At 45.9% G+C, this 15,620-nt stretch overlaps 1 protein-coding gene across 1 annotated transcript in view; it reads right to left on the reverse strand.

Moving 5' to 3' along the window:
- Positions 1-10,681: 10,681 nt before the first annotated feature.
- Tmem171 (transmembrane protein 171) overlaps positions 10,682-15,620 on the reverse strand; it is an 8,747-nt gene continuing 3,808 nt past the window's right edge. Inside the window, exons 3-4 of the mRNA XM_008838467.2 lie at positions 13,113-13,254; positions 10,682-10,877 (exon numbers count right to left, since the gene is read on the reverse strand). Coding sequence (XP_008836689.1) covers positions 10,682-10,877; positions 13,113-13,254 — 338 coding nt within the window. The remainder of the gene's footprint in view (positions 10,878-13,112; positions 13,255-15,620) is intronic.

Genomic DNA, 15,620 nt, shown 5'->3' on the forward strand with positions numbered 1-15,620 from the left:
TCCAAGACAGCCTAAGGTAGAGGTGGTGGTGTTGCTATGAATGGTGAATATTATACAAAGAAAGAGAGCAAATGGGGCAGAAAGAAAAACAGAATGTACAGGATGGATTGAAAAAGAGCACTAGGAAGACTAATGTTGGAGCCCTGGCAAATGACTGAGAGGATCCCATTGATAAGGAAATTAAAGTGATTAAGGAGATTAAAGTGATTAAGGAGGAGCCTAGAGAGAATGCCTCCAGGGAAAGACCACACCCAATTAAACCTCAAACTTGTGAAAGCAAAATGCTGCAGGGGCCACTGAAGAGAAAACCTTTGAAAATGGATAAAGCAGGCTGGAGTCCATCCCAAACTTGCAGTCAAACTTGGCAGTGTCATTCACCTGGTGCTGGCTTTAGAGGCAGGAAAAATGCAAGAGTGAAGGGGTCATCAGTTCTTCCTCCACAGTTTCAGATAGCCACTGAGGCTAGGCAGCATGAAGCAGGGGGTCCCTTTCCTAGAGAAGGCCCTGATAGGCCATTGCATGAAGCTGTGAAGGTGAAGCCTGGTTGGCAATGGAGACCCCCAAGAAGTTTGTGATGCCAGAGCTGTGAGGCATCTGCCAAGAAGAACTGTATATGGGGAGTGGTACCAGCACAAGAGAGAGATATGTGTTGCATGCAGTAAAGCTGGAGAGGCTGAGCCATCTAAGCCCTTTGGAAGTAAAGTCCCAGAAGTTGGACGTGGAGTTACTGGATTTGGTGTTTGCCCTGCTGGTTTTCAGTCTTGTTTTGGTCTGGTATTTCCTTACTATGCCTCCATTCCTCCCTTTTGGAATGGTAATGCATATTCTGCTCCACTGTATGTTGGGAGTATGTAATTTGTCCTTTGATTTTATAGAGGCTTACAGTTAAGATATTTACCTGAGTCTCAGAAGAGACTTTGGACTGTGGACTTTTCAATAGTATTGGCTGATAATGACTATGGGGACTTTTAAAGTTGGAGTAAATGCATTTTGCATTTTATATGATCATGAGCCTACAGAGGCCAGGGGGTAGAATGTGATGGTTTGAATGAAAATGTCCCCCATAGGCTCCAAGTATTTAGACATTTTGTCCCCAGATGATGCTATTGTTTTGGGAGGTTTTAGAAGGTGTGGCTACCCTAGAGGAAGCCCATCACTGGAGGTGGGCTTAGAGAATTCTTAAGCCTTGCCAGATCTCCAGTTTCTCTCTTGCTTCCTATGCCTGCATGATGATGTGAGAGCTTAACTTCTGCTGCTCCTGCTCCAACCACCTCCAGCCACCATGCTTCCCTGCCATGATGGACTGTAATTCCCCTGGAACCATAAGCTCAAATAAACTCTTCCTTCTATAAATTGCTTGGGTCAGTGTTTCTATCACAGCAAAAGAAAAGTGGCTAATACAGCATGTGAATGTGTTGCCTAAAGAAACACTGAAAAGATCTACCTGAAATTAATACAAATAATGATGGCCTGTGAGGGATGTGTCAAACAGAGAGCCTGGGAAAGGGGTGGAACTAAGACTTCCCTGCATCCACACATCCACCTTTCCACATAGAGGGTGCCTTACATTTTCAAAAATAAATTAATTCAAACCCCAAATTTAAACTTAAATTGAATATAAATAAAGTGAAAGGGCTCCAGTTTTATGTGATATTGTGGGGCTGGAGAGATAGTTCAGCAGTTAAGACCACATACTGCTCTTCCAGAGGACCCAAATTCATTTCCCAGCACCTACATTGGGCAGCTCACAACTGCTTATAACTCTGTCACCCTCTTCTAACCTATACATACACTACATTCATGTACACAGACCCACACTCAGACATACACATACACACATAATTAAAAATTAAAGTTAAAAAATGTTAAATAATATAAAAGCAAAAAAGAGGTCATCAAGGATGGCTCAGTGGGTAAAGGCATTTTTTGCCAAGCATGATGGCCTGAGTTCCATCCCTGGGTCCCACATTGCGAAGAAGAGACCCAACCACCACAAATTATTCTCTGACTTCCACATGCAAGTCATAACATGCACACTTATACTCATCCACACACCCACCCCCACACACACTTGTACACTCAAAATAAATAAAATGCTAAAAATGTCTTTAAAAGCAAAGAAGAAATAATTTAAAAGCCTTCTGGCACACAACTCTCATTGTATGTGCTTAATGAGCTATTTTAAAGATTTTTTTCACCAAAAAAAATCTTGCTTTATCTAGCAGTCCTATTGCCATTAGGAAATACTGAAACCCATTTGAATATCATATGATAAATGGTTTTATCGATTAAGAATAGTGGTTATTTTATATGAATAAAAACCAAGAGTTTCAGAGTAAGAAAAATGTCATAAATATTAAGCCAGGGTGAAGAAGAAAAAGCATTATGCTAAATTTGAATTAGAAATGTTAATATTAGTTTGTGATTTTATAAAAAATTCCCTGGTTCCACTGAAGTGCGGGACACGTGGCTCTCCACTCGGCACCTCCTTTGCCTTCCAAAGGACCCGGCACTGACGAGATGTCGGTTTCTGACTGGGGGTAACTGGTGCCAGAAAGCAAGGAAGCCCTGAAGGACGCCACGTCAAAAGGACAAAAGAACCAAAGGGATTAGCTAAATTTGGAGCTATTTGAACATAAAATAAAACATTGAGTCAATTAAAATCCGTAAGTTGATAGTGGGGGGGCAAAGGTCTCATTTGTCTTTATTGAAGAAATTCACAATACTAACTCCTTCAGTTGTGCAATGGACTAAATTACATCCCCACAGAGTTCATAGGTTGAAACCTTGAACCCTAGACAGTGGTACTGGGGACAGGGCCTTTAAGGGATGTAATAAAAAAGCAGAGGTCCTAAGACTGAGCCTCTAAGGCAACAGAACCAGTGACCTTTCAAGAAGAGGATGGGATACCAGGAGTGTGAGCCCTGAAAAAGGCCACGCGAGGACATAGTGAGACAGCAGTGTCTGTAGTCATGAGGAAGGCTTCACCAGACACCCACCTGCCAGCACCTGGACCTTGGACTTAGACCTCCAGACTATGAGGAAATGAATTGCTATTGTTTAAGTATTCGGTGTGCAGTATCCCACTATGGCAATCTTCACAGCTTAGTACACTCAAATCAGTAATTTCAGGTCAGGGAGTAATCCTTTATTTTGACTTATGGGGAATAATTGTAATCTATCTCTGGTTGAACATTTGTCATGAAAACATTGAATGTGGCCAGCAAGGAGCACGGCACCATTAGGTAAAGATTTTCTGGGGAGCCACAGGGTCTGCCATCATTGTCTGTAGCCACCATCATCATCATCTGTAAGCATGGGCCACCTCCTCAGGTACCTTCAAACACCGTGAAGCATGCCGTAATGCCAGTCCCCCTGGAGTCAGCCTGTGTATGTTCAACCACAATCTAGTCAAGCTTATAGATCCAACTTCTCATTTCCAGGAACACAGGAAACAGACTACCAAACTGACTAGTGTTATCAACAAATAAGACTACAAGACACAGTGGCCAGTAAAGGAGACAAAATAGAAAACTGACCAAGGCAGCAGTCTGCATTAATGAAAAATCAAAGTGACTTTTAAAAACTGAATGATTTCATAGTCATGGAGATGGCCAAGACACCTGATGCCAAGCGTGACAACTTGAATTCCATCCCCAGGACCCATATGGTAGAAGTAAAGAACCAACTACTGCAATCCTCTGACTTCCACATGAGGATGCCATGGTATACACAAACACACATGCATCTTCACAAAAAGTAAATAAAACAATTTTTAAAATAAAAAAGAATGATTTTAGCATAGGCTACATATTAGATAACAATGTTAAATCAATGTTAAATTTTCCTGAATCTGATAGTTGTACTGTTGGCTTTTTAAGAGAATATTGTTTTTAGGAGACAAATGCTACAATATTTAAGAATAAAGAAGTATGCCAAGTTTATTCTCAAATAATTCAATAATAAAATAATAGTGTATTACTCTCGGTTTTTCTGAGAAACAAAGCCATTAGGCGATATTGAGGTAGAGGAGAGAGATTAGGATAGCTTGCTTTCAGTGACTCTTACAAAACACCAGAGCTAATCAACTGAGTAAGTGAAAAGGTTTATTCTGGCTTCTAGTCTCAGTCCATGGTTGCTTGGCCAATAGTGGAGAACTGGGAGCACAACCACTTGTCAAGGATCTTTTCGGAGAGAAGGTAGCTGTTTCTGGAAGAATTCTCCCAAGGTCTCCCTTCCCTCCAGAAACTGCACAATTGTCCTTGGACCTATTCTGTATATGGCTTCTGAGTACTTGTGATGGGAGAAATCGGATGACTAAGGAACTGTGCTGACCTCTCACCCTCAGTGTTGTCTGTTCTCTAATGTGCTACATGCAGAACAGTTAGAGAAGGTCTGGCTGGAAGGACAGGCAGTGACCTCCTGTGTGGGAAGCATCTACCAGGAAAGATACCCCGGCAGCTGGAATGCAAAGCTGTTCCCTTCCTTCCACTGCTGAATTGTGGAGAACAGCCTAAATGTTCATACATGTGAACAGCTAAATAAAATGTTATTGGAATCTGAACTATCACAAACATATCCGAGTGTGGTTTAAAAAAACAAAACCTCAATACTATTTTGCAAAATAAATCTTTTAAATTGAATGACATTTAAATGAACTTTCTTTCTGATTCTGGCTGGTAGCCAGCCCAAACAAAACACAGGGTAACCCCACAGGGTAGAGGGGCTCCTGACTAGGGATCCACCTATCACCCCCATCACGGGTCCTACTGTGGCCAGTTGTGTGGGTAGCCCTGTGTGGGCTCCTCACAAGTCTCTGCTCTGGGCCAGCTGTCTGCACCTCTTTGAGCTAACTCAGACTTCCAGATGGTTCTTTGTTCTCACACAGGCTGCTGAAGCCACAGGCCATCTCACCTCCCCTGTGGGAGGGACCACATGCCCAGCTGGCCACACTCTACTTTGCTCCTCTTTGCCTCTCCCACCTCAAGGAGATGTATCTCAGAGATACTCCCAGAGTCACTAATGTATTGAGTGGCTCTTCCTGGGTCAGGACTCCAGAGCACCTGCCCAGTAGCAAAGGCTTCCTGCTTCTGGAAGAGTTTTCACTGAACTTGAAGTCTGTCTCTGTTCTCCTCTATTCTAGGCCCTCTCTACTCCAGGAAGATTCCAGAGAGAAAGGTTCCTAAAGTCAGTATCCTACTGTGGAATAAGATGCAGGAGCCATGGTACAGGAACTGGGCTGTAATTCTAGTTCATTTCCAGAGCCAAAGGGCACCCCAGACTGGGAGAGGTACAGTTGTCCATCACAGATACCTACAACTGCCCAGTGAGGACACAGCTTTGGGGTTAGTCGGACCCTGCACAGGCTACAGCTCTGTGATTCCACCTGCTGGAGCATCGACACCACTTCTTTTTTACACAGCTACAGGGAAGAGCACCAGAGCTCATGCAGCACCTCAGCTGGGCATCTGCCCCATGGCACAGGTTGCTGGGGGGTCAGCATCCCTGGACAGCAAAGGCCAATGCAGCAGCAGGGTGGAACCAGCAACTCCACTGCCCTCAGTTTACAAAGAGGAAAAGAGTTTCTGAGCCCAAGGAACAGATTCTGAGAGGCAACTTAACACCCTAAGGCCTGACTGAAGGCTCCTGGGCTGTAGCTTTACCTGAGGGAAACTGCTACATCCTGGGCAGGGTCAGAGGCAGTGGGAAGACCTTGAGTTTGAGGAAGAACCAAGCCATGCATGGCCTGGCCTGGGAGCTCCACCGAGCAGTGTTCTGACCCCTTGGCCCAGTTTCCCCAGAAAAGAGGCCACCTTGTCCCTTTGTAAAAAACCCTAATAAATAAACCATTGGGTCCACCTGGTGCCTTTGGCAGGATTCAGGACTTTAAGGAAACGTTCTGTGAGTGGTTTGGCACAGTGCAGCTAAAGTGGTACATCCACCCGTCCTGGACTTCTGGGCCTGGAGGTAGCAGCCTCCATAACACAGTAGTTCCTGCCCACCCACTGCCCTGCCCAGCTTGCTGTCTACTACCTACACCCTTGGGGATGAAGCCACACCACACTCCCACATCGGCCCCACCTTGGGCCCCACTTCAGCCAGATGGTGCTCCCGAATGTGGGCCCGAAGGCCACCATACAGACAAACTGCACTCAGCCAGAGTCTCCCCCGACAAAGCATTCCTCATTAGAAACTACATCCCAGCCCTCTACTAGGCTCCTCTTAGGGGGCGGGTGGCAGTATGCATGACGCTCCAGGAATCCCAGGTATGTGAGATCCCAGGCGGACTTCTGGGCGACCATGCATGGTTCCCCTCCAAGTCAGCTCTGGCCTGTGCCGGCACACCGCCTCCACAGTGTGCCTCATGACTTCACCCCACTCTCCCTCAGAGCCACTTCATGGGAGGTACAGGATCAGGGCTTTCTGCTCCAGGGCTCAGCCAGCAAAACCCAGCCCAGCCTGTTCACCAGGGAAACTCGTCCTCCTACTTCACCAGGGGCTGATAGGCCCAGGCAGAAAGAAGCCCTGTTGGGGGGCCTTGCCACGCCTCCCACTTGGACAATCTCAAGCTGTTTCCATTTTGATCCAACGAATGTTCTCCATCTCTAACCTGACAAACAGCACTGGTATATCCCTAGGACCACACTCTTGGCCTCTTCCAAGACAAAGAAGTACAGATTAGACCCTATCTTTCTTAAGAGATGAGTCCAGGATTTCCCCATCTGGAAACAGAGGGGACCACCAGTGTGCAGCTAGCAGACAGGTCACAGGAACTGAGCTTTATTTCCTCAGCTGTTAGAGCTCTCAGGACCTACTGTGCTCCCCTCTGCCACTGTTTCCAGCAGACGTCCCACGGCTCTGGCATCTCCAGCATCTTGAAGTCTCTACCTCAACCCAGGCCTCACCTTCATGGCTTCACACAGTGGCCTCTCTGGCCTCCTTGCAGGAATTCATACCCCACCACACATGGCCTGGCTTCAACTGCTCTTTGAAACCATGGACCAAGACTCCTTGACCCCCCTCAGCCCTTTGTCTTCCATGCCTCCAAAAACCATTGTTTGCCAAGTGCTGCTGCCAGCTCAAGATGGAGCCTCAGTGTGTGAAGTCTTTCCTGGGGACTCTATTCCCACTCTCTCAGTGCAGCTCTGAAGGCCCCTCTCCAGTGGTGCTGCTCTCCATCAATAATAGCTGCTTCCTCAGCACCAGCCTCAGCACCATCCTGCCTTGAAACGTCCTCTGCCAAACAAACCAGCCCATTGTCTTGAAATTCAACCTCACTCAGTTTCTCAGGAAATGAGCAGAAAGAAGCCACATTCTTGGACAAAATATCACATTGAAAGGCCCCCAGTCTAGTTCTTGGCAGAGCCTTCTTTCCCCTCCAGGCCGCCACTGTCTGCATTTCTCTTGGCATTCTTTTCTTCTGAGCTCCCACCAGAATGTCCTGCTCAGCTCTGCTAGGGCTTTTCTAGCTCCACATCCCAAACTCTTCCTTATTCCAGCCACAAACCAGTTCCAAAGGCCAAAGTAGCACACAGGTTTATCACAGCCGTGACCCCACATCTCAGTACTGATTTCTGTCTTAATTTCTTTTCATGCTACTGTGATATTTGATTTCTTTGTTTATTTTGCTCACAGTTCCAGGTTACAGTCCATCATTGCTGGGAGTGACAGCAGCAGGAGCTCAAGACAGCTGGTCACATTGCATCCACAGTCAGGAAGCAGAGAGCAACCAACACTTGTGCTCAGCTCACTCTCTCCTTTCCATTCAGTCCAGGGCCCAGCCCATGAAATGGTGCCACACACATTCAGGGAGAGTCTTTCCACCTCAATTAACCCAATGAAGAAAATCCTTCACAGGCATGCCCGCAGACCAACCTAATGTAGGCAGTCCTTCCTTGAAAGTCCCCTTCCAGGTGATTCCAGACCCTGCCACATTGGCAATTGAACTTAACCATCAGAATATTCAGCATCATTAGTCATTAGGGAAATGCAAATCAGAACCACATTGAAATATTACCCCCTAAAAGTGCTTCTGACAAATATTGTGCTGCCTGTTCACAGCAGCCAAAAAGTAGATACAACCCAAATGCCCATCAGTGGATAAGTGGGTAACTATACTGTAGTATATCCATGTCATGAAATAGTACTTAGCCATGGAAAGGAATGGAGTAATGATGCATGCTAAAACATGGATAAAAACTCAAAACATGCTAACAAAAGACACATATAAAGTCATAATATATGATCCCACATATATGAAATACCCAAAGTGGGTGAATGCATAATGACAGAACACAGAATGGGGATGATGGGCTGGGAGTGAGGGATAAAAGGAGAGGATGGGGAAGTTCACTGTTTAGTGAACTCAGGGTTTTATTTTAGGGAATTAGATGGAGGCAGTAGTTACAATATTGGGCATGAGTTTTCACTTTAAAATGGTTGATTTGGGCTGGAGATGCAGTTCAGTGTTGATTAACATGCAAGAGGTCCTGGGTTCAATCTCCAGCTTTTGGGGGTAGGGGAGGTATGGCAAAATGGTTAATTTTGTTATGTAAACTTGGATTCAGTTAAAACAGAAGAGAAAGGAAAATTGGTTGTTCTAAAGCAATCAGGACCTCTGAATAGGTTCTCAGAAGCTGCCATCCTCTATCACTCCCTAGACAGGCAAAGATGCATCTTCCTGTGACATGTCCGCACAGCTCTGTGACCTGTCTCCACAGTTCCACAATAGCGTGCTCATACCAGGATCATCACTGCTGAGAGGGGAACAGACCCTGGCTTCATTCCACACTCTGCCAAAGACCACAAAAAGCTGATGAAGCAGAACATACTTCTATACCAGGTCAGACTTCCTCCTGTCCATTTTTCTAAGTGCTCACTTAGCTTTATGACCATGTTAAAAGCAAAGCAACCAGTCACAAACCCAGCTTTGAGCCATTGCAAAGGTTCTTGATTATATATGAACACTTAACTATTTAAAGGTAATTCTACCTAGAAGCTTGGCCATTTTGAACAAATAACAGCAGAAGGAAGTGGTGATAATCTCCCCTTTGTTCTAATTTTAAAATGTGAATAATTAACTTTCCAGGAAGAAAAAAAAACACAGAATTTTAAGAGCAGTTCAATCCAATAAACGTCCAACTTACAAATAGATTAGTGCTGCTGGTCCAAACAGCCACCCTGATTTACTGCAGGGCCAATCCACATGCCACTAGTTATTCCTGCAGCTAAACTGCCAAAGCTCCAGGACCCAGGAGCTCTGCCTTCAGGCACTTGAGAGCTAGCTAACACTGAGGTTCGCAGGGAGTGTGGTTCATAGAGAAGGGACACATACCACAAGCATGCACACACACACACATGTATACAGGCATGGTGGCCTGTGCCTTTACTCCAAACACTCTGGAGGCTGAGGTAGGAGGAGCACAATTTCAGCTAGCCTGGCTACATAGTAAGACCCTGGCTCAAAAACAAAATGGAACAGGACAGAAAGGCGAATCCTTCTTAGACCTCCAGGGAAATCAGTAGCCACAGCATTCCAACATACACAGCCTCCAGGAGGCCAATGTGCAGTGAGGTCTTGAGGCCCCTAATGAAGGGAAAGGAATGGGAAAAGGAAAAGGGGGGAGGGCGGGCAGGAAAGGAATGAAAAGGAGGAAAATAATGAAGAAATTAAGAGAATCTTGTTTCTTGGCTCCAGATGCAACTAACCCTGGAGACAGGATGGAGAAGGCTGAACATTAATGACCACTTCTAGCTGCCTTTGACAGCACATGATAGAAGTGTGGCTTTCTGAAACAGCTAAGTAGGTTCACAACCAAGTCTCAAAAACTGGGCAGATAGCTCAGTCAGTGAAGTGTAGCATGAGAACCTGAATTCCATCCCCCAATACCCATGTGAAAAAACTGGTCATAGTGGCACACTTGTAATCCCAGCACTGAGGAGCTGGAGACAATGGATTCCTGGGGCGCATTAGCTAGCCAGCTTAGCAACATGACAAGCTCTGGGTCAATAAAAAACCATGTCTCAAAAAACAAGGTGTGGGGCTAGAGAGATGGCCAGTAGTTAAGAGCACTGGCTGCTCTTCCAGAGGATCTGGTTTCAGTTCCCAGCCCTGACATGGCAGGTAACAACCATCTGTAACTCCAGTTCCAGGGGATCTGACTCCCTCTTCTAGCTCCTGTGGGCACTTCATGACACGGGTGCACTTACATACATGCAGGCAGAATACTCATACATGTAAAATACAATTAATTAATTTTAAAAAAAAAGGTAGGCAGCTCCTGAATAAGGACACCCAAGGTTGACCTCTGGCCTCCCCCACACAAGCACATACATGTGCACTCTTACACACATGAACATATGTTCAAGTACACACTCACACTTCCTCATTGGCTCTTCAAGAAGTCCATTAGTTTCTCTGAACCTCTGTTTCCTTATCCACCAATATAAACAACCCCTTCACCTCCTAGAGTTATAGGTCTGAGTGGGAGAATCCTGCTGGTCATGGTGCCTGTGCCATGGTCTGCAGAGCCAGGATCTGCCTGAAAAGTTGCTTACTTCTATTGATACTACAGCAGCAAAACAAAAATGTGGCCAATATGGTCATATATTTTATTTAAAAAAAATTAAATAAAATAGAGATCCATGATATATATAAAACTGCACTGGAATCCACAGTTCATTATGGGGCTGACTCGGAAGAGGGAGCCAAGGACGTGGCTGGGGCGGTTTCTTTCTCTTCATATCTAGGAGGCAAGTCCGATGGAAGATACGCAGTGACTGAGCTCTCGGATGGTGAGCCCATCCCAGAAATAGTGTATATGAATTCCCGCTCTCTCTCAGAGGCTGTGCCCTGGTTCTCAGGAGCTGGGGTCCTGCTGGAAGGAAGAGAGATCATTAGGAGAGAAGATGAATGCAGGGCCAGCCCGTAAACAGAAGGTCCCTCCCTATAACAAGCTCCAGGGAGCTTCCACCAAGGACTAAGGGGATATTTCTCCCACATTCTGCTTTTTACAGATCTGTCTTCAATTCTTTACTCCTCACATTTCTTTAAATTTTTAAAAATTATATTTATTTATTTGTGTGTATGTGTGTGTGTGTGTGTGTGTGTGTGTGTGTGTGCGTGTGTATAGGTTGGAGGACAGCTTTGCTAGAGTTGATTCTTTCCTTCTGTCATGTGGGTCTTAGGGATTGAACTCTAGTTGTCAGGCTTTGTAGCAAGTGCTTTTACCTGCTGAACCATCTCACTGGCACCTTATCCCTCTTTTCTTAGAGCTGAGCTGACTATAACAAGACTGCCTGACTCCTGTTGCCCTTGCCACTGAAAAGGCACCGAGCACAAAAGTGCAGGTGTCACCTTGAAGAGAGTAGGTACACCAGCAAGGGCACACACAGTCACTGTCCTCTGCTGTTCTGTCTTTCTACAGGGATAATGTAAGATGGGTGAATAAATGGAGGTGGGTAATTGAAACAAGCCCAGAGCTTGAGGAGAGGCAGGGAGGAACCCTGGTCCCCAGAGAAACTCTAACTGCATCAAGTCTGTATCTGAATTCCACTGTGCTTTTTCCTAGGTGGGTGATCATGGACATTTACCCTTCCTAAGCCTCAGCACCTTCCTCCTAGAGTGGTTGTGAAAATCACAGGAAATAATGCAAGAAAAGCCAACACTTGAGATACAGAAATCGCCCTGGCAGTCCCAGTACTTATTTGAAGGCTCTGAACATTGGCTTTCGGGTTTGGGGAAGTCAAATCATTGGAGGAAAAAAATACAGCATTCACTGTTAGACATCTGGCTCCGCTTACCCAGCCCAGGTCCTTTCTCCACCAGTATAACACCTATATTCACCTCCCTGGCCCCCAGCTTTCTCTATGTGGTGCTCGCAACCCCCCCCCATCATCCTGTGGCCACTTCTTTTCCTGTCTCATTAAATAACCTGCCCCTCTACTTCCTGGCAGACAGGGTCCCACACAACTTCACTCACTCTAGTAGCTCCACGAAAGGCACATGTCCACTGGCCCCCTTTCCAGGCTTTATACACTCCACCTGCTCTAGTTGAATGTTGGGATTCTCCTGGCTCCCCAGGGAACACCCTTGAGTGGAGTGGGTAGAGTACAAGCCTTAAACATGAATGGCACCAGGTCCCTGTGACCTTGCTGGCCCTGTTCTGAAAAATGCATATATCTCCCCATCTGGCAAGACAGCTCATCCACCTTGCCCTGGGATGTTTTCCAGCAGTCTTCCCTTCCCTGTCCACTCCTTGGTTCCTCCAGTCCCAGACTGTCAAGCACAGTCCAGAACTCCCACCTGGACACCTACAATCTCTTCCCAGCTTCATCTCAACACCTCCTCTCTCTCCCAACACCCAGGTCTACCTCAAAAGTCCACATTCATGGTCCGTCCCTCCTCAGTGAGCCAGCCCAGGTCCTTTTCCGACCATTCCAGCTTGTCTCCACCTCCTTCACCACCACCCCTCTCACTCACCCTAGAGGTCAGCTTCTTCCCTTTGCCCCAAGACCAGCCTCCCTCTCATCACCCCCTCACACTGTCCTAAGCTGCTGCTTCCTGGGGCCTGTCCTGTGAATCTCCTTGCTGCTTTCTATGTGGAGTGGGGCATGGACCGTCTATCTCTCTTCAATCATTCTTCAAACCTCTGAGGCCCAAAGGCAGCTAAACAAGGAGGGAGGGGCCCACCTGGGCCAGGTCAGGAAGCCCCCTCCATTAGAATATTTAAATCTGTCTGTACATGTTAGGGGTCCCCTGGAACCCTAAAGCTCTCCACCTTCTGAAGTAGCAAAGCTAATAGGGCAGGGGCTTCCAGCCCTGTACCACTCTCAGTGAGCTGGATACATTGCCAGACATTTTGAGGACCACTTCTTCTAGGAGCAATAATGCCCAGGGAAGGTTTCCTCTCAACCCTCCATCACTCTTATGAGCTGCCCAGGGTTTCCTGCAAGGTAGTACTAGTGTAAAGTGTAAAAATTCTGATTTAACATCAGACACTCAGCACTTGAATACTGTTCTTTATACCAGAGCCTTAAAGTGAGATTGGCCAAGATTCAGGATGAGACCTGGAACACATGCCCACTGGTAAAGGTCAAAAAGGAATTCTTACCCATAATTAAAAAGACTGGAATAGGAAGGTGGGTTTTCAATTGGGAGCAAGCTGTTAGTCCCAGGAGTTCTGGTTCCTGTGGAAGCTGAAGCCTCAGGAAAGTACGGTGGTGGAGGGGGTGGGAATATTATCACCGAGTCACCTGGGGAAACACAATATTTGGTTGATGACAGAGGGTAGTAAAGAGAAACAAATTAGCCAAAACAAAATGATTATATCTCTATTTGGCCTACCTACAAACTATAAAAGGTCAAAACACCTGCTGCCTACTCCAGAATTTAAAACAGACTTGCAGGGCTGGAGCAATGACTCAGTGGTTAAGAACATTGGCTGCCCTGCAGAGGACCTGGGTTCAGTTCCCAGCACCCACATGACATCTGACAACTGCCTGAAACTCCAGTTCCAGGGGATCCAACACCCTCTTCTAAACTCCGAGGGCATTGCACAACACAGGTACACATACATGCATGCAGGCAATACATTCATACACATAAAATAAAAAATAATAAATAAAATATTTAAAAAAAGAAAAGTATGCTTGCTCAGTTTATGTCAAGTAGAATATGTTACTGGGATGCTGAGAGGGCCTCAAATTCTGAGATCTGCCTGCCTCTACCTCCTGAGTGCTGGGATTAAAGATGTGTACCATCACGTCCAGCCCTAAACTAATAAATTTTATGTTACATATATGTCCCCACCATTTTTTAAGTATGCCTGTATCTCAGAGCCTCTGGTGCTCCCAGAGAAACATAGATACAGTCTCTCTCATGCATGTCTGAGCTAAAGCACCTATGGGAGACAGTAAGGCGTTCCCTCACCATCTCCGGGATGCCCACCAATAATAAAGTTTTTCTCAATTTCAACTTAATTCATCAAAAGTCAACTGTTGGGTAAAGTCTCAAGATACTCAAATACAGTTTTAAAAGGCCTCTGGACGCATGGCAATAAGCCATGATCTGCTCGACTTTCACTCCAACTGTACAGATGAAGATAATTTTTTTTTAAGTTTGGTTTTGTATTTCTGTTGCTACTGTTCATACTAGAACACATCCCTGTGCTTTGAGGAGGAGAAACCAGGGAGCAGATACAAGCTCTAATTTGTATTCCAATTCCAATCCCTTAAAATTCCAGTGCATGGAACCAGGAGTGTTGCCCAGGACATTCTAGACGGGTAGCAACACAAGTATCAAAGGTTGGGGAAGCAAAGACTCTGATAAGATGGCAACACGAGGTGATAGTGCTGGGAAAATGCTGTAGGAGAGAGAACTTCACTTCATTGCAGGGAAGAGACCAGTTCACACTGGTAGCAAGATTTTAAAATCCATTTGCAGGGTCAGAGCCAGTATGGCCTCAGCTGCTGCAGCTGTCAACTCTGTCTAAATGGCACTTGCCTCTGAGAACAATAAGCACTGGACGTGGCCACTTGTGTCCAGTGTTAAAACACTGCCTCACACAGAGCAAACTCTTCAGGATTTAACACCTGGCACTTCCATCCCTGCTGCCAGCCAAGGGCATTCATTTGCCTGATGAAGAAATACTTCCAATGGGCAATCTCTGCCCCAGGCCCCATCATTTCCGCAGAGGTCACTTAATCTTCCAGAAATACATGAAGTCCATCTCTCCCTCTGCAAGGAGATGGCAGTTGAACCTTAAACTATTTATTACTAATTGCAACTTGATGAAGAAGAAGTGTTCTCTTGAGACTCTCATTTAATTTTCAGAAGATCTTGGTGGTAGGGCTAGAAAGAAGGCTCAGTGGTTAAGAGCACTTACTGCTCTTGCAGAGGACCCGAGTTTGGTTCCCAGAACTCACAATGGGCAGCACACAAGCACCTGTAGCTCCAGATCCAGAGGATCCTACACCCTCTTCTGGCCTCTGGGGGGATCTGCATTCATGTGCACAGACCCCCACACAGATACACTTACACATAGTTAAAAATAAAATAAATCTTTAGATAAATGGGTCCTAGGAATTGGGGTTGGGTGTTCACATTAACTACAAACTGTAAATATAAAGGGCCTGTGAAGCAAGCCTGAAGGACAGGCCATCACCTGTAAAAAACAAGGAAATAGAGCAGTCCTGTTGTCTCCCACAGGCAGCCTCCTCCTCCCCATCAAGGGTCATTCACACCTTATACCCATATTTTGCAGCCTCTTCAGTGGAAAGAGGCCTCTTCCCTGGGTTTCCTTTCACCATGCCCTTTGAAACTTGATGTCCTCTCGTATACCTGTGTCCAGGATCTAGCACTGAACATGTCCACAATGGAACAGCATCTAAACATGTAAATCCTCTTCCACAACCTCAAGGACAGAAAGGAGAGCGACGAGACCAGAGTTCCACAAGTTTGATGGGACATCAAGGGTGAAATACAAAGTAGGTTTTAAACTTTGCAGTTTAACCACTCTAGGACAAGGACACATGTTCTTGAACCTGCTGCTCTGTGCCCTGTCTTCACCAGATTCTAGCCACCAGGTGTGAGGCTTGGTGCGTGGGGGGGGGGGGGGGTC

This window comes from Nannospalax galili, unplaced genomic scaffold (genome assembly GCF_000622305.1).
Source record: "Nannospalax galili isolate Female #2095 unplaced genomic scaffold, S.galili_v1.0 scaffold898, whole genome shotgun sequence".
NCBI classification, from domain to species: domain Eukaryota; kingdom Metazoa; phylum Chordata; class Mammalia; order Rodentia; family Spalacidae; genus Nannospalax; species Nannospalax galili.